The following is an 18,457-nucleotide window of genomic DNA, read 5'->3' as shown; positions in this document are numbered from 1 at the left end:
ACAGCAGAGCAGAATTCAATAAGAGTTCAGAACCCATGCTGGAGACACTTGTCGGAGGCCTGATGGCCCAGCCAGACCCCGCACCTAGAACTCCCCCTCCCTCTAAGATGCCGTGAACACCAGTGGTTGGCGGCCTCTGGCCTCAGTGTAGCAGCTGGTTAGACACAGCTGGCTGGACAGCTGCAGTCAGGGTGTCTGTGCAGGGTTGGCTTTGCTCTGTGTTCCTTCCTCTGTGGTGCGACCTGAAGGGGATTCGGCTTTAATCCTTCGGTGCTTGCTAAGCAGGTTTGTACATTCTGATAACCAATGTGCAGCAGCCCAGAAGAAAAATTCTAGGTTTCTCCTTTCTCCCAAACTGGGGAAGGCTAGATCCAAAGTAGTATTAGAATTCAAAAGACTGAGAACTTGAGAATGGATGGGAATAGCACTTAGCTGATCATGTTCCAAAACAATAGCATTAATCCTCCCTCCACAATCCCAGAATGAAGGCAAGGATTTGTGTATCCCTGACCTGCCTCTTCCTCAAGGCCCCTTTGTCTTAAAGTTTTGTAAACTAGCCCCTCTGAACAGTGAGGTCTGCCCTCTGCATCTTGGCAGCTAGTCCCCTTGGCCTGAAAGGTGCTTCTTCTCCTGGTTGGTTGTAGGGGAGGGCTGCACCGGAGGGCCATTTGGCCCTGAGTTGCACAGTCCCAAAAGGCCTCAGGTGAGAACTCTTGACTTTATTGATGAAAGAGAGTATGCATGGGCATTACAATAGTGTGTCAGTGTGGTAAAAGCATTTATTTGTCAAATGTGTGCACTTAAAATCTGTGGCACTTTTTTTTTAGCAGCTCTATATTGAGATGATTTATATACCATAAAGGTCACCTTCTAGAATGTACAATTCAATGGTTTTTGGTGCATTTACAGAGTTGTGTAATCATCACCACAATCTAATTTTAGAACATTTTCATCACCCCAAAAAGAAACCTTGAATTCATTAGCAGTCGTTCTTCAGTCTTCCAACCCCTGCTTTAGGCAACAAGTAATCTACTTTCTGTATGTATAAATCTGTCTATTCTGGACATTTTATATAAATAGGATCGTACACTATGTGGTCTTTTGTGACTGGCTTCTTTCACTTAGCATAATGTTGAGGTTTATGCTGTGGATGTATCAATACTTCTATCTTTTTATTGTATGGGAGTTTTTTTGTAGTAGATTCATAAATGCAATAATACAAAGTAATTTTAAAAGAAAGAGCTACTGGTGGCTACAACAATGTGGATAAACATCACAGACCTTTTATTGACCCTAAGAAGCCAGACATAAGAATATAACAGTTGACCTTTGGACAATGCAGGTTTGAACTCCACAGGTCCACTTGCATGCAGATTTTTTTCAGTCAATACAGTATAGTACTATAAATGTATCTTCTTTTGATCTTACTATTTTTTTCTCTAGCTTTATTGCGAGAATGCAGTATATAATACACAAAACATACAAAATATGTGTCAATTGACTGGTCTTGGTAAGGCTTCCTGTCGGGCTATTAGCAGTTAAGTTTTGGGGGAATTAAAAGTTATATGTGGAGTTTCAACTGTGCATGGTGGGGGAGTACCCCTAACCCCCATGTTATTCTAGGGTCAGCTGCATTATATGATTCCATTTATATGAAGTTCAAGAGCAGGTGGAAGTCGGACTAGTGATTACTTCTACCTGAGGATGCAGTGGTTACTGACTGGGAAGCAAAAATGGGGGTGCTTCTTGGGACCTTGAAATATTTCATATCTTCATGTGGGTAGTGTTTATGTAGGTATATACATACATGAACATTCACTGAGCTGCACACTTAGTGAATGTTTAGTGCTTTCCTGTAAGTCATACTTAAATGTTAAAGTTTTTATTTAAAAGTATATGCAATTTTTATGACTTTACAAGCTTTTAAAAAAAATATGATATAGCTGCAGAAAAGAGAATAAATCTTAAGTATACTGCTGGATGAATGGTCACAGAGTGAGCACTTCCTGTGAGCGCCACTCAGGTCAAGGAGAACATTACGGGCTCTTCAGAAGTCCCCTCCTTACCACTAACTCCTCTCCTGCAAACATCTGACATCATAGTTTGACTGTTTTGGTGTCCATTTGTTTTCTTTTTAGCTTTATGTGAATGGATTCACACAGTACATTTTCTTTTGTGTGGCTTCCTTTACTTCACGTTATCATTGTGAGGTCTACCCATGCAGTATGTAGAAATAATTTGCTCACTTCCATTGTTTAATATTCTATGGTACGGACATACCCCCAAAGTACTTCATCATTGATGATATCTGGTTGTTTCCAATATGGGGCAATTACAAATAGTTAACTCTCGCGATATGGACTTCTTTCTCTTGGGTATATACCTAGATGTGAAATCGCTGTCCTAGGATTAGATACCTGCTGTAGATAAGTTTTTGAACACCTGTTTCAGCATTTCTTAAAATAGTAGGAACCTCAAAAAGTTAGTGGCCCTCTCTTGACCCCTGAGAGGCCAGGGTACATCCTAGCACAGCCTTGTCTTCCCCTCCTCCAGGGCTGGTCCACGTCCCACTGGCCCTACAGTGTCTTGGCCTGCCCCTCCCAGCCTCACTACACCTCACTGCCTTGTCTGTCTCCTTCACAGGACTGTGAGCTCATTGAGGGCAGAGAGAGTGTCTTGGTCATCATTATAGCCCTAGCCTCCAGGACAGTGCCCAGCATGTAGAAATTCTTGATAAATATTTAATAAGTGAGAGAATGCAAGAACCATCCAGCTATCTAATTCATGGATGAAGTGGAGAAATACATTAAATTTTGAAAACTCATATATTTTTTATCTTTGCTTTCAGATATCAAATGGATCCACTATAAAGGTCTTTAAGAAGATAGCAAATTTTCCTTCAGGTAACCAATATAATGTTCACCCTTTGTTCTTACTCACCTTTATAAAGTATTGCTTTTTGCCTCTCTGATGTATTGTCACAAAAGTGAGATTGAGTTGTTGCTATATAATTCTTTGAAATCGGAGAAAAGCCATTTTAATGTGTTTCTATTCTGAAGAATGTGAGCCATGCGAGGAGGACAGGAAACAGTAACCAGTGGTTGACTGGGACAGCCCAGCACTAAGGAAGTTGCTGCCTTCAACAACCCTAAACTCGGGACAGAATCTTAGCCTTCCTCGCTCTGTGCCAACTTCTCAGTAAGATGGGGGCTAAGAGAGGAACTCCTCTGGCAAAATGAGGGGGAAGCTTGTAGATAATCACACAGCCCTGCAAGTGCTGAACAAACAAGATAATCCACTTAGAAATCCAAATCTCCTTTGATAGCCTCTGCAAGATTCCCAGAAAGTGAGTGAGGCAAACTAAATGGGGAGATTTTATGGGAAAGTCTATAAACTAGTCTCTATCCTCTCTACCACTTCCGGACAGGAAAACACTGTGATGGTTCCTTGAGAAAATCCCTAGATCCTAGCCCAGGTTTGTCTCCAGAGAAAATACACCCCAGCCAAGACAGTCAGTTCAGCTCTTAGAAGGGTTCCGGGCCTCATAACAGGACTTCACATACATACATACATACATACATACATACATACATACATACACACACACACACACACACACACACACACACACACACACACCCACCCCCCCTCTGGAGGGGAGGCTTCCTGATTTCTAGATTTAATACTAAGAGCAGCCTGGTAGGTCCCAAGACCTAGTCATTGCAAATAGGGAATGCAGGGACTCCAATTAAATAGAAAGGATAATTTCGTAGGTTGTAGAATACCCTTTTAGGGATCCCCCCCCCACCGCAGTCCATCATTATATCTGGCTATAGTGAGAGAAGGCATCTTCCAGAAGGTGACTGTCATTCTGGCAGAGGGGAATTGGTGTCCTTCTAAAAAGTGGAAGAGCTTTGTATTTTAAGCTTCAAAGATCAGGCCTTTTGTAGAGCTTACTGTTTGGGGATCTTGCATTTGGGTCTCTTCATGGGACCTCAGAGCAGTCAATGCCTCTGCTGCTTCTCTGTCCAGTTCAGCTGAGAGTCATCATTTTGATCACTCCCCTGCTAATCCTTCAAACCTCCTGGGCCTGTCCCCTTTCCCCACCCTCTCAGTCACAACCCCAGCCCTGGATGAACCCAACTACTGGCCTTTTCTGAACCTATACCCAGGCAACCACTGGAGGAAAGTACAGTTGGAGTCACTATAAATTCCTGGTGCCCAACAGGACCAGGACCCTCAGTGCAGCCTGCCTCCACTGTGTTTCTCTAGGTAGCTCGCTCTGTGTTCTCCAGAATTCTGCCTTCTCTCCTCAAAGCTCTGACCCACACAGCATTATCACCAGCTGACTTGATCCCATACCTCACAGAGAAAACTGGAATCAGAACTCTCAATGTCCAGCACCAAACCTCCCACCCGTCCTGTGTCTGCCCGGTTTTTTCCTCTGTGCCTTCCCTGGCATCCCAGAGCTGTGCCTTTCTCTTCCAAGGCCCGTCTCTCACCTGTGCCTTTGATCCCATCCTTTCCAACCTGCTGTACATTCTTACACCACAGATAATCATCTCTCATTTGAACTGTCTATACCTCCTCACCTATTGCAGTTTTCCCCTTAGTGTTCCAAGGTGTTCTAGTCTCCCTCATCTTCAGTACAGAAAACCTAGTGCCTTAATCCCTCTTTCCCAATTCACCACTCCCTTCACTGCCACATTTCTTTCAGGACTCTCCCCACTCTGTGCCACTCTTGCACCTGCTCTAGGAGCTCCAACTCATTGTCCTTTCCGATCCCAGAAGGGGTGCATTCTTCCTGTCTTTGGGTCTCCTCCATTTGCCAGGCTAACTCCAGTCATTCATTTAGGTTCAGCTCCAATGCTCTTTCTTCTGAGAAACCTCCCAGAGTAGGGTGGACCCTCGTTAGTTACTTTCTTAGCATATACTTCTTCACAAGCTTTATCACAATTCTAGTTATATAATTAATTGTATAATTAACCATAAAAAGTCCCTCATTGGTTAGGATGTAAACTCCATTGGGGGTGGGGTGGGAACTAGGTCTGTCTAGTGCCTCTGGCACTCAGTAGGTGCCATGGGTACATTTGCTAACGGAGAAGGCTTGAACCTCTCCTATCCCCGCCCCCAGCAAGGGACCGTTCAGCCTATTGGGAACCTGCTTCCTACTCCAGGCCCTGGCCCGTTCTGTCTTCACGTTGTTAAGATCTTGAGACGCACCAGGGTGAAAAAAAATGTACCTATGAAGAGCTCAAGTAACCTCTTCTGTTTATAGCACAAATGGGGCGTTTTATGAGAAGGCCAATTAGCCCGTGGTTGTTTTTTTAATAGACCGTTTTCTCTCCCTTTCTCCGGCATTCAGATGTGGAATACTCAGAAGACCACTGCCATTTGGTGAGCTCAGTCTTTCTTGTGCTTGCCCCTGAGTTGGATGCCTTCTGTAGTAGAAACGGTCTCCTTGGGTAACGCTTCTACTGTTTTCCATTAGATTTTACCAGATTCAGAAGCATTCCAAGATGTGCAAGGAAAAAGACATCGAGGGAAGCACAAGTTCAAAGTAAAAGAAATGTATCTGACAAAGCTGCTGTCGACCAAGGTACACTTACTGTTCTGGGAGTGCTTTTACGGCTACCTTGGGGGTGTATGATGTGTTTGACTTAATTTCCACTGAAGTGTGAAAATGTTACAAATCCCTTGTGCCTTCTAGCAAAGCAAAATGAAAGTTTAAATTGTAAACACTTCCTACCCTCCTCTTTCTTATAAGCCACAAAGATAACAGCACTTTACAAATTTTGACTGTTGTATCTTCAATCAGGGATTTAATATTGTTCCCAGTTCCTTTACCCACCATCTCACTATTGTTATTTTTTAGGTTGATGGCATAATTATTCCTTTTTGTTTACTTACTATAGATGAGTGATAAAACTCCCACTCTGAATTGCAGATAAGTGAAGGGTGGGGTCAGTGTCTATAAACCTAGTATATCTTTTTTTTTTCCTTCATTTTAAAGTCAAGAATGCTGTTCCTCTATAAAAGTGTCAGGTGTAAAAGCCAGCGGAATACTAAATCAGAAGCAAATTTTACTTTATCTGGTTTATAGTGGGATTAGCCGAAGTCTGTGGTGATCCTTTTTTCCCACCTTGAAATGACTAGCAATATAAACGCTATTATGTACACCTGGCCCTGGTCTCCGGGTGGGCACTCTTCTTCAGAGTATAGCAGAAGGTATGCTTAGAGCTCAGTAGATTTGTTTAGTTGGTAGAGGACAGCCAGAGCCTCTTGATTTTCTCATCTGTCCCACAGAGCTCTGCCTATTTGGCTTTTGTAAAACACTCAAAATGCTTTGGAAAGTACGTAATAAAAACCTATGATGGAAATACTTGCAACGAAAAAATTCTGGGAACTGAGCAACATTGAGTTTTTCCAGGCTGAACATAACTATTAAAACTAAACATCCGTGGCTTCTTGGTTTATGTATACAGCCCTACAACTGCCATTTCAACTGCTAGAGATTTTTGTAAGATATCCTCTCTGTTGACTGAACAATGTTATCAGCAAGAAGCTGGTGAACCAAATGTAATCCTGGGCATGGATTTTCAGGGCCCTTGTCCCATACTGTGAGCGTGTTGGCCTCATTTGATAATTTGTCATATTTTCGTTTCAGGTTGTTTTTTCTGTTTTGTACATCGTTTTCTCTGAACTAGGATCATATTTTTCCATTGTATTCAAAACCAATCTTTCTTTTTTTTTTTTTTTTTTTTTTTTTTTTCTTTTCCCTAAGTTTTTTTTTTTTCTTTTTTTTCAAAACCAATTTTTTTTTTTTTTTTTTTTTTTTTTTTTTCCTCCAGTCTCCCAAGTCTGATGTTCTCTGTCTTTCAGGTGGCAATTCATTCTGTGCTTGAGAAACTTTTTAGAAGCATTTGGAGTTTACCCAACAGCAGAGCCCCATTTGCTATAAAATACTTCTTTGACTTTTTGGATGCCCAGGCTGAAAACAAAAAAATCACAGATCCTGATGTCGTACATATTTGGAAAACAAACAGGTGGGAACAAATAGTAGGTGATATTACTATTTTCAAGAATCTGGGACAGAATCTTAACTGAAAGGAGGGCATGGATAGTCACGAAAGGATTCATTATTCTTAGATCAGAATCCTTTGGCTTGGTGTGCTATCATGTCAGAGCAGATTCTTCCTCTGTTACTATTTTTAAACAAGAAACAAAACTCTTCCTATGCTGAGATCCTATTCTTTAGGACAAAACAAACAAACTTTATTTTCTTTAATGCATGCAAAGACCTTATATAGAATGTTAAATTTAGCTTGACCAGCAAAAGATAAGAAATCAGTATTTTGTGGTTTTTTATTATATGATGATTTCCCATTAGAGATTAATCATTTTTCAGTTATCAAGCTATCTGTCTGTACTCTGATTCTGCATGGATATTTCTATTTTTATTTGATTAAATGCAGTACTTAGATACTATGAGAGTTTTCCAAAGGACTGTGTTTTGTTTTCTAACATTTTACCTAAAGCTGAGGCGAGGCATCCAGCTCTATTCTCAACTTCTTCTCAGTAAAGAAACATGGCTCATTACCTTTATTTGAAATACTTTGTCCATGAGCTGTGAATAAGACTTGGTGTTAAGGAGTAATAGAAGTTTCCAGGGTCATCCCAAGCCCTCCTAAGTACTGACGGTGGACAGAGCATTTTAAATAAATATTAAAATGTGAAGTTCCAGAGCTCTAGGTCTCATCTCCTCCCATTTAACCCAGGTCTGTCCCAACTACCTATACTGGTTCACTCCCATCCTGTGTCCCAGCCTCTGATTTGCCAGTCCTGCCACTCCTACACCAGGCTTGGGTGCCTCAAGCTCCCATTTTATTGGGAAGGTTGTGGCATCTGAGCAGGGGCAGGAGTCAGGACAGTAGAGCTACAGAGAGGCCCAACAGCCTTACGATGGAGGGAGTTTGCTAGGCCCGAGTTGAGATAATAATGGAAGGACTCCGAATATTCCCAGGTTCATATTCAAATATTTGAGCTGTTAGGTGCTGGAAATACAGCAATGAACTGAATAGGCAAAAATCCATGTTCTCACAGAGCTTGCATTCAGATGGATGGAAGAGACCATAAATAGGCAAATTATAGTATATTAGAAGGTTAGTAGAGCAGACAGCATGGGAAAGGAGGATGGAGAGTAATAGGGCCGTGGTCAGAGGAGGCTCACAGAGATGATATTCAAGTCAGGTCTTGAAAGAGGTGAGGGCATAAACCACGAGACTATCTGTTTGAAGATAGTTTCTGGAAGATGGACAACAAAAGCAAAAGTCCTGAGGCACACGCTTGCCTGATACGCATTAAGAACAGTGAAGAGGCCAGTGGTGGAGTTGGAATAAGGTGAGGGCTCGCAGAAGACAGCCTGGGCCCAGATCGTGCAGGGGCTTCATCCCAAGGCCCGTGGACAGCACAGAGGGTTTTGAGCAGAAAGACAGGATCTTACTCTGTGCTGTGGGAGAATTAACTGAGAATTAATGAGCCCCTGGGGGGTTAATAACCCAGGCAACCGTGCCTTAGGTCAGGGTGTGGCACTTGGGGTGAGAAGAGGTCAAGTTCTGGAGACTCGATGAAATGTTTTCATGGGTGGCCATCAACTAATGCGATCTAGATCTGGAGAAAATTCTAGTCTTGTCAGCGGCCACTTTCACATTTCTCCTGCTCCAGCCCTCCCATTCCGCAGTGCCTGTCAGTTTAACCCTTTCTTGCTCCGAGTGACGCTGCCATCTGTCACTTGGCATAGTTGGCAGAGCAGACTTGCGTACTTCAATAACAAGGGCAAAAACACCCGTTTACAAACTGTGATAAACAGAGCAGCCGCCTCCTACAAAGGGCTGTATCTGAAGAGATTTCTCTTTGGAACAGCCTTCCTCTTCGCTTCTGGGTAAACATCCTGAAGAACCCTCAGTTTGTTTTTGACATTAAGAAGACACCACACATAGACGGCTGTTTATCTGTGATTGCCCAGGCATTCATGGACGCATTTTCTCTCACAGAGCAGCAACTCGGGAAGGTAAGGCCTAGCTTTGGTATTTCTTATATGCACTCCTGTGAGTTGTAGCATTCTTTCTTTTAAACATCTAAACAATAAAGAGTCATTGGTAGTCATTGAAAATTTGCTTTCCTTTAAAAGCTCTCATTTTCCATCTAGTTTTTTAAAAAATAGATTATTCTCCCCATCCTACTGCCGAACTCTGCCTGTGAATACCTTTACCACAAAGTATAAATTTTGTTTCCTAGAAAAACATTCTGCAGACACTACTAAACTATGGAACTACTGAAATCAGCTTAGCTAAATTAATCCCATCTGAATATAGTTGACCCTTGAATAATGGGTCATGATGGGCACCAATCCTTCATGGAGTTGAAAATTACCCTGTAACTTTTGGCTTCCCCAAGACTTAACTATTAGTAGTCCACTGCTGACCGGAAGCTTTGCTGCAAATATAAACAGTTGACTAACACATATTTTATATATTTATATGTATTATATACTGTATTCTTAAAGCTAGAGAAAACATCAAGGAAATCATAAGAGAAAATATATTTACAGTACTGAATCATGTTGAAAAAACTCCACAAAGAGTAAAGCGGACTCACATAGTTCAACAGTGTTGTTCAAGGGTCAACTGTACACTCAGTCTATCTGAATATAACAAATTGCTCACGGGGAAGAAGATCTGGCCTGAGATTTCTATTACCACTGGTTTGTCAATTCATAATCAAAACATCGATACTGGTTTTCTTTTGGCTTTGCTGAGCAGAAGCCCCAGGAAATCAAAGAAAGATAAAAATACAGAGCAAACTTTGAAAGGGATGTTTTGGTCTTATTCAGGCACTCCAAAATGTATTAAACTGAGCAGTATCAGTACCTAAATGCTTTCAGAAAATCTTCTTGAGAGAGTGCCTGGAATGAAATGTGGTTGGTGTCTCATAGGTGCCTCGGCCTCCTAGTCTAAATCTATACTGTCACCACCATTTCTGCAAAACAGACCTGTCCTCACTTTTGTCTTCCTAGCATCACCTTGTCTCTCAAGGTAAAATTCTTTGTGTTATCCTTGACTCCTCCTCCTTCCTCCCTGCCCCTAATTGGGTACTACTCATTGCCATCTCCAAAGTGTCTTTTTCCCCTTCATTCTACTCTATCCCTCCATCCCCTTCCCTGGGAGAACTGCCTCAGAACTGGCCTCCTGGTCCCTGCTGTCTCATCCGCTACCTTCTCCTTTTTCGCTGTGTCTTGGGTTGTCATTCTAAAACAAAAATCTGGTCTTCTCCATCTCCTGCTTAAAAATTTTAAATACTTCCCATTCCCTACCAGGTAAAATCTTCACAGTGCCACAAGGCTCTTCCTGATTGGGTGTCAAGTCTCTTTTCTGGCAAACTCCATATACTTTCTATGCTACAGCTTTTACTTTTCCCAAACTTACCATGAACTTGTTTTCATATCCCTTTCTGTCTCATAACTCCTCTGTCTAGTAAAACTCTTATTCATTCATTCACTCCACAAACACAGCTTCCTCATGTGTACCAGGAGCTACAGGAGGCTATGGTCAGTCTAAATGTAACTACTCTATGGACTTTCCCTGTACACTGCCCACACCTGTTCTTCATCTGACCAATGCAACGAAAATGCTTCTTTATTCACAGGAAGAAAAATGGCTCTTAACTCATTACTATGTTCTTGTTATATTTCACTTAATCATCACAAGAACCACATAATGTAGTTATTATTACCCTCATTTTATAGGTGAGCAAATTGATGTTCTGAGAGGTTGCAGGTCTTGGTTAAGATCCCTCCAAGTTGTTAGGATCCCTGATTTGTCCAGCTCCGTGGTGTTTCTCTTTACACCCTGCCACTAATTATTGGTATCACAGTAACCACTGTGTACCTTTGTCTTTTAAAGGCAGGTACGGTCATCTTTACCCTTTTACATTCAATGTCTACCACATGGCAAGCATCTCAGTAATAGCTCAGTGTAGGCATCCTTCACAATGATGCAGCCACCGATACGGCTCTTCGTGCCCTCAATACATTGAAAAATGTACTGGGACATCAGCCCTATCATTAACTCACCCATTTTCCCTGAGTAGGAATTTCAAAAATTTTGTGGAAAATGGCTTTTAAAAATAAAATCTTAATTTTTAATATTATCACTATTATAATTACATAAAAGCATGCAAGCTGACAGGGAACTTTTGCAAAATCAGACATCAGAGCCCCCAGTACTAATGACCATGTACTTCCTTGAGAACAGTAGAAGAGCTTTATAATCTAATAAAAGGGACAAGCAGAAAAATCCACCACCGCCAATTACTTACCACTTTCATGGTTATATAAAGGGCTCAATCAGACCTACAATCAAGTCTTTCATAAATGCCAAAATTCACTGGTGGGTGAGGATGAGAGCAAATGTTTTAATTCAGGCTTTTTACAACCATTAGTAATGAACTATGATAGAAATAAGTTCCATTGTTACAGTAACTCAAAATCATGCAAAAATAATAATTTTAGTTCTTTTATGAGAGGAAGGCAGAATATATTAGCATTTAATCCGCCTCAAAAGAACAGTGACTCACCAGAACTATCTGGATAGCAGTCAGTCATTCAGTCAACATTTATGAAGGCCCACTGCATGCAAAAAGCTTTGAAAGCTTTGTTACTAGGAGATAATAATGGTGGAAGTTCAGCTACACTGGTATTGTTATAAAATTCCCCATGGTTTTTTATTCTTGGCTGTGGCTGTTCTTTTTTTTAGGAAGCACCAACTAATAAACTTCTCTATGCCAAGGATATCCCAACCTACAAAGAGGAAGTAAAATCATATTACAAAGCAATCAGGGATTTGCCTCCATTGTCATCTTCGGAAATGGAAGAATTCTTAACTCAGGAATCTAAGGTATTGTTAGAAAGCAGAAATAAGAGGGGTGCTTGGGTGGCTCAGTTGGTTCAGCTTTCCAGGCTTGATTTTGGCTCAGGTTGTGATCTCAGGGTCCTGGGATCAGGCTCCATGCTGGACGTGGAACCTGGCTTTAAGATTCTTGTCCTCCTAAAAAAAAAAAAAAAAATCGAAATAAGAAAATATTTGCTTTTTTAAAAAGTCATTTCAGAATCTCTCAACAAGACTCTCTTTCTTTAAGAAACATGAAAATGAATTTAATGAAGAAGTGGCCTTGACAGAAATCTACAAATACATCGTAAAATATTTTGATGAGGTAAGATTTTTAAATAACATTTTAAAAAATTGATATTAGCCTCCAAGATTTGGGTGTAAAGCATTCTGTAGGTTTCAGGACAGCTCTGGCATCCCTAACGGCCAGACAGGGAAGCCAGGAAGCCTGTCTGAGGTGTGGGATCCTGGCACCAAGCCAGACCCTGCACGTGGCTGCCCCCTTCTTAGTTTTATCATGCTGCCCACCTTCGGACCAGCCTGAATTTGCATTTGAGTTAATGGGGTCTGTAGCCATACTGACTTCAGGATAACTTTGATGAGTAAGCAGTGGTCCTATTAAATAGGGCCAGCTTATGCTTGATTGTAATCTGCTAAAATGAAAGCTAAGCTTGTTAAGTTGCCTAGATTCTGTATTCAATAGGTATATGAAAGTATAACATATTTCTAACTTAAGCAACTATTTCAATAAACCATTCTCCTTTGATTAATTCTCCTTAATCTGGATTTTTTTCTTTGGGAATTCACACAGACACAGTCATCAGATGCGCTGTTTCCAAATATATGTTAATTCCCCCTTCCCTGATTCCCCCCACTCAGTCATGCTGGGACAGGCTATCCATGTCAATGGTGAGAATAGCTCACCAATTCCATTTGCTACTTGAAGATCAAGTGAAGCGCTAAGGTAGGGTAGAGGCAATGAGTTCCTTACACATGATAAGCATCCTTCTTTCCAGGGGCCAGGGGTTAGAAGGGAAGCACTGGGGAGGGGCGGGGAGGGGAAAGGAGGCGCCACACTGCCCAGGAGGGGAGGGGAGGGAAATACTTAACTGACCAGGATGCCCCTGCCTGCTGCATTTAAGAAGAAATACTTGCCTGCATGTTGGCTGCCCAGAATGCTTGCTGTGCTTGGAATGGCTGTGACATAATGCATAAAACAGGGCCTTGGAAGTCTGGCCCCATATTTGTAAGCAAATAGTTGGTACTTCTTGCTAGCTTCTAATTTTAAGCCAAAGTGTTGTTGATCCTGTGATAATGACTTAGCAAAACAACTTGCAAAGTGAGTATGTAAATGATGGAAGAAAATGTTGGCATCTGTTTCATACAGATTTTACCACTCACAGCAACAGGAATGCAACCCCCCCCCCAAACAAAACAAAACAAAATTAAAAAAAAAAAAAAAAAAAAACAACAAAAGAAACAAAACCCCAGAACTGTAATGTTAAAACCACAATATCTAAAATAACTGTTCTAATTGTCAACAGATTCTAAATAAACTAGAAAGAGAACGAGGGCTGGAAGAAGCTCAGAAACAACTCTTGCATGTAAAAGTCTTATTTGATGAAAAGAAGAAATGCAAGTGGATGTAAGCACTCTGGGGACTGGCTTAATCTGGCAAAATTCTTCAGACGACTTGGGAGCAAAATGGCTGCTTGAGCTACTCTGTGTCGTTAATTTTTTAAAGTTTGCACACAGGTTCCACTTTGAGCACAGTCTTTCAGAGACCAAGGCACATGCACAGCTTTTAGAAAGCATACCCACCATTGTGCCTGTGCATATACTGTGGGAACCTTTCTGTAAATAGAGTCGAAGTGGTTGTTGTAAACAGCCTCCTTGTTTACAGAGAATACAGGGCCAGTAAGCAAGTGTCAGTATTGTTAACTACAGTCTCCACTTAAGCACAATGACAACAGTGGTTTTGTTTGAAAACTACAGTTCTGTAGCACTTGTGACTACACTGCACTTCTGCAGAAAAGGGACACTGCCAGTGATGACAAGAAAATGTGAAATGAGTCATTTGGAAACAAGGCGGGAATGTTAGGGCAACCTCGAGGATTTGCGGCATTGAAACTTTCCCCAGTAGTTCTTGGAAAAGCTGACCGCAGAATTTGGTAGTGTGTACACTTAGCATTTGTGAGTGTGTGTGTGTTTTTAAACCAAAAACTGACAGTGTTGCAACATTGTTGAAAGGGCTCGTGTTTTTCAGTGGTCGCCAGTTACACTCCATCAACTCACCTCCATCTCACGAAGGAGCTCTAAAGCAAGGAGAGTGAGGAGGTTTATTTAAAATGCAACAGCATTTTACCCACTTTGTCCTGATGTGTTCCTTTTTTCATTTGTTCATATAAATGTATTTGATAGTGGACATGTTGGCTGTTGTAAAACAAAACAAAACACCATTAGTTTATTTCTGTCTAAAAACTTTGATCAGAACTAACTGTAGAAGAGTAACTTCCTCCCCTAATCCTACATTTCTGTACTTGGTGTCTCCTTGCTTTAGATTTCTGGTGAACCCTGTGATTATAAATACTTGTGTGTGATTACAAAAAAAAAAAAAAAAGATACATTTTACATTTCATGAAATTGCTGTTCACACTGGAGTATTATATATGAATATATATATTTGAGGCCCAAGGCCTGAAAAATATTAGTATACAACTTGGTATCTTAGTCTTACTATGTACTTTTTGAAAGTATTCCTCACAAAGAAAGAATTCAAAATACCCAATTTATTCATGCCTTTCTTTTTAAAGAATCCCCTATCCAGTTACACTGTAGTCTTTTTATTGCTGGTTTTTTATTCCTGAATTTTTGCTGCTCATGACCAATTTTAATACCACTGTGTTTTCCTTCTATTAAATCAAAAGTAAAAAAATGTAATTGGCAACTCTCAACTTTCCTTGTGGCACCTTTTACCCTTGGTGCTCCGAATCCCAGATTAAGGAAAGACATTTTTTCAAGTAGCAAATAAAACACTGATCATCTATTCCTTAAAATCTTATACCAACACTGTATGGGATATCAGGATATCAGTGTGAATTTGTCTTCGAAAATGAAATTCTTTGTGCTCCTCAGTATCTAGCAAAGAGTAAGAGGTGATACCTCAGCAGAATGATCAAATAAGCAGTTATTACCCTGATAGGCCCCTTCCTAATCACGTCACTTTTGACCATTGTCTGTCCAATGGACACACCTCAAAAATACTACCAAATAGGTTACTTACAAGTATAAAGGTGAGAGGTCTGGTCCCCATCTAAGGCTGCGACAGTCTTGATGTGAAGGCATTCATAAGAGAATAACAGGACAGTTGAGAGCCAAGGGTAGGAGAGTTGCCCAAAAGACTTCCCCTTCTTTAGGGTACAGAAATGCTAAGAAAAGGATCAGCTACAGCTTTATCTAAGTATTCAGTAAATGCTACATGAGGGTGTCCCTGTCCAGCTCTCTGGCACATGAGTCCCATGGGGAGACCTACCTCCTCTTCCGGGTACGATGCTGCTGGGAACTTTGGGCAAGTCACTTACCTCTTTGTGCCTCAATTTCTGTATAATATTTCTAACCTACCTCACTGAGGTGGTGTGAAGATTCACTAATGTATGTAGCGTGTTTGTCAATCCTCCAGTGAAAAGCACTATCTAGATCACATTTTGGATCACATTAGCCAAATGCAGTAAATGGCCAAATTAGATGTGTGCTGAAGACAATCAGTCACTGGGTCTATATTAAACAGCAACCAGAGAAACAAATGGCAAACAATTTCTATTTTCAAGTTTCTTTGCATATTTTTTTGGTGCAAACAATTCATTTATAAACTTTTTTTTCTAACACTAGTGTCTACAGCAGCATTTAAAAATTATTTCTGTTACCTTTTCTGTATTAGGGATCTAAAGTCTATTTCTTATTGTATACCTGATTGAAGCTGTACTTGGAGATGAATGTTTTAAATGTCTATATCCAAAAATAAACATTTTGATGTAAATGTGGACTGTCTTTTTTTTTTTTTTTTTTTTCCTTCAAATGTTCTATTATAGTAGAGTTTTTATTCTAAGTAGCTCCATGGAAATTATCTGGGTGCCAGTGCATATGTGAATAAGCAGCTCTGTAATGGAGTAAGTACATCTAGTTTCTTCTAAATGATGCTAAGGACTGCTCAGGTACAACCCTGGCCTCCACTATCTACCGGGACTTTTGATCCTGAAGACTTCTGGACAATGAACATTCCACTTAGTTTGGCGGACTTGAGCTCTGCCTTGTTGATGTGAAGTTATTGCAGCAGAATTCCTTTAAAAGAGGTTAGGGATACACAGAAATAAAACATTTATAATAACTTGGTTAGATCCACAACAGTGGGGGCCAACATTAAATACCAATAGTATTTCTAAGGGACCCCAAGGGATTCAAGTTTTACAATGAATGGCCCTTGTTTTATACGGTCATAGGATATAATTATTTGTACTTTGTGGCTTTGGGTTAGAATAGAAAATAACAATGAGATCTTCTACATTGCTAAATACATACTGTATGGTCAAAATAAAATTAAACACACAACAATATAGAAAAATATTAAGTTCTTTAATTATGTGCACACAGCTTTTAGAATGGTAGCATTTTGTAATATTTAGATATCTTCAAGTTTTGTTTTTTAATGCTGACTTTTAAATTGCCATCTTTTTTCAAGAACTAGAAGTTTAGAACTCCTGTATAAAGTAAACTGGAAAATGTTTACTGACCCTGTTACTGCCAACCATCTCAAAGAGGCTGAAGGAATTCAACATGGGCATATTTTAGGCAAAATGCCAAAAAAAAAAAAAAGTCAAAAAATTTTGAAGTGAAATTAATAAAATAATTTAAAAACTTGATTCCCCCCCCCTTTTTTTTAACATTCTCAAAGGGTTGTCAATAAATATTCTTAATATCTCTTGAGCTGTTTTAATGCTTCGCTTATCATTAGTATAATCCTAAAATCCTGACACTGATGCAATATAGCATGTAGCCAGTACCTTTTCTCGAAGCACATTCAAATGTTCTGGCAAACAGTAATACAATATCTAAATGCCACATATGTTAAAACTTCAAGCTTTATTGAGTCACGCTGATTTCATCTCTTTTATCTGCCTTTTCTCCAAGAACATCATTCCCCAGGAGAGCCAAGTTCCTCTAGTTGTTTCCTTTGTGTTGTTTCTAGTTCTTCTAGTCTTTTGCGAAGTAGAGAGAGTTCCCTTTGATGCTGTTCCTCCTTAAAAGTAGAGAAAAAAGGTGCGGGTGAAGCAAGCTCAGAAAAACAGCTGGAAAAGTAACTGGTAGGCAACAGCCTGAGTAGCTCTTTCACTCAGGCCACAACATCTGGCATAGAAAGGATGACCATTTTAGCAGTCTGAGAAGACAGCATCACGGGCCAGACTACTAACTAGTCCTTGCTTCTCTTCTGCCTCAGGCGCCAGCCCTTGGCAAATCCCAAAGTCTGTTCGTCTATCTAGATATAAAACTCACCAGGGAGTGATTTGGAAAATACTAATGCAGGGCCCAGACATACTTACATGCCGATGTTTTAACAAGGCTGGAGTTTAGTAGTTTATTAAAAACAAAGCATTTGGTCTGAGATTCAGTTCAGTGACTAAAATCTTTGGTGCTTATAATATTATAAAATGTAATTACTTAATATATCATCTTTTGAAAATCATCCCATCAATTTGATTCCTTCAGTATCTCAGGGACCTACTTTGTAGAATGAGCCCAGGATATGGAAACAAACAGATTTAGGTTTGACAGTCAGTTCTGTGACTTATTAGCTACGACCTTAGGCAAGTTACTTCACCTCTGACTCAGCTTCCTCATCCGTAAATTGGAATAACACCTTCCCTCAAAATATTTTCCATTAGGATTAAATAAAATATTATACGGAAAAATGCATAGTGCACAGCATTAGTAAACGCTCAGCAGCAGTTAGTAATGGAGTGAGCAGCAAACTCCAGTTACTCAAAGACTCATCAGTCAAGTTTCTTCTTTTCAACTGTCCAGGGGATTTCATTCCTAGCATCATCACTAAAGGACAGAATAGATTCAAATCCACTTTGCTTTTACCAGCAAATTTCTATAGTAAAGAAAGATTTGAGTTTTTAACTCTGAATTTAAATGGGCAAAAACTTACAGAAATGTTTGTGCTTTTTTAAAACAAAACAAACAAAAAGCCCAAAAACATAAATGCTCGTACCTGCATATGAGGAGGAAAGGATAGGTCCATGCCTGGAACCATGGCTGATGACTGAAAGGTAACAGGATTGATAGATGCTGTTGGAGGTATGTTAGGAACCAAAATTAAACTTCGAAATTCATTATGTCTTCTCTGTATGTCCTTTAATCTTTTTTGAAGCCTTGTATATTCTTCAAATGGAACATTTTGTCTTAAAAAGAAAAAAAGTGTTTCTGTTCTTTAATAGTTACACTCTATTGAAGAA

General features: G+C 40.1%; 2 protein-coding genes across 5 annotated transcripts in view; one reads left to right on the top strand and one right to left on the bottom strand.

The window, feature by feature from the left end:
• Positions 1-15,985, top strand: part of PLXNC1 (plexin C1) — a 143,097-nt gene extending 127,112 nt beyond the window's left edge. Inside the window, exons 24-31 of one of the 2 annotated variants that reach the window (XM_059402345.1) lie at positions 2,849-2,903; positions 5,366-5,397; positions 5,492-5,599; positions 6,883-7,046; positions 8,923-9,070; positions 11,814-11,954; positions 12,196-12,270; positions 13,490-15,985. In XM_059402345.1, the coding sequence (XP_059258328.1) occupies positions 2,849-2,903; positions 5,366-5,397; positions 5,492-5,599; positions 6,883-7,046; positions 8,923-9,070; positions 11,814-11,954; positions 12,196-12,270; positions 13,490-13,594 (828 nt within the window). In that variant the 3' untranslated portion in view covers positions 13,595-15,985. The other variant, XM_059402344.1, reaches the window with a different exon arrangement.
• Positions 15,986-16,551: 566 nt separating this feature from the next.
• Positions 16,552-18,457, bottom strand: part of CEP83 (centrosomal protein 83) — a 164,879-nt gene continuing 162,973 nt past the window's right edge. For all 3 annotated transcript variants that reach the window (XM_059402350.1, XM_059402347.1, XM_059402348.1), the window contains exons 15-16: positions 18,214-18,403; positions 16,552-17,238 (exon numbers count right to left, since the gene is read on the bottom strand). In XM_059402350.1, the coding sequence (XP_059258333.1) occupies positions 17,134-17,238; positions 18,214-18,403 (295 nt within the window). In that variant the 3' untranslated portion in view covers positions 16,552-17,133. The remainder of the gene's footprint in view (positions 17,239-18,213; positions 18,404-18,457) is intronic.

Source organism: Mustela nigripes, chromosome 6 (assembly GCF_022355385.1).
Source record: "Mustela nigripes isolate SB6536 chromosome 6, MUSNIG.SB6536, whole genome shotgun sequence".
NCBI classification, from domain to species: Eukaryota; Metazoa; Chordata; class Mammalia; order Carnivora; family Mustelidae; genus Mustela; species Mustela nigripes.
Note: the sequence above shows the minus strand (reverse complement) of the source record. Positions and strands in the feature narration are given on the sequence as shown.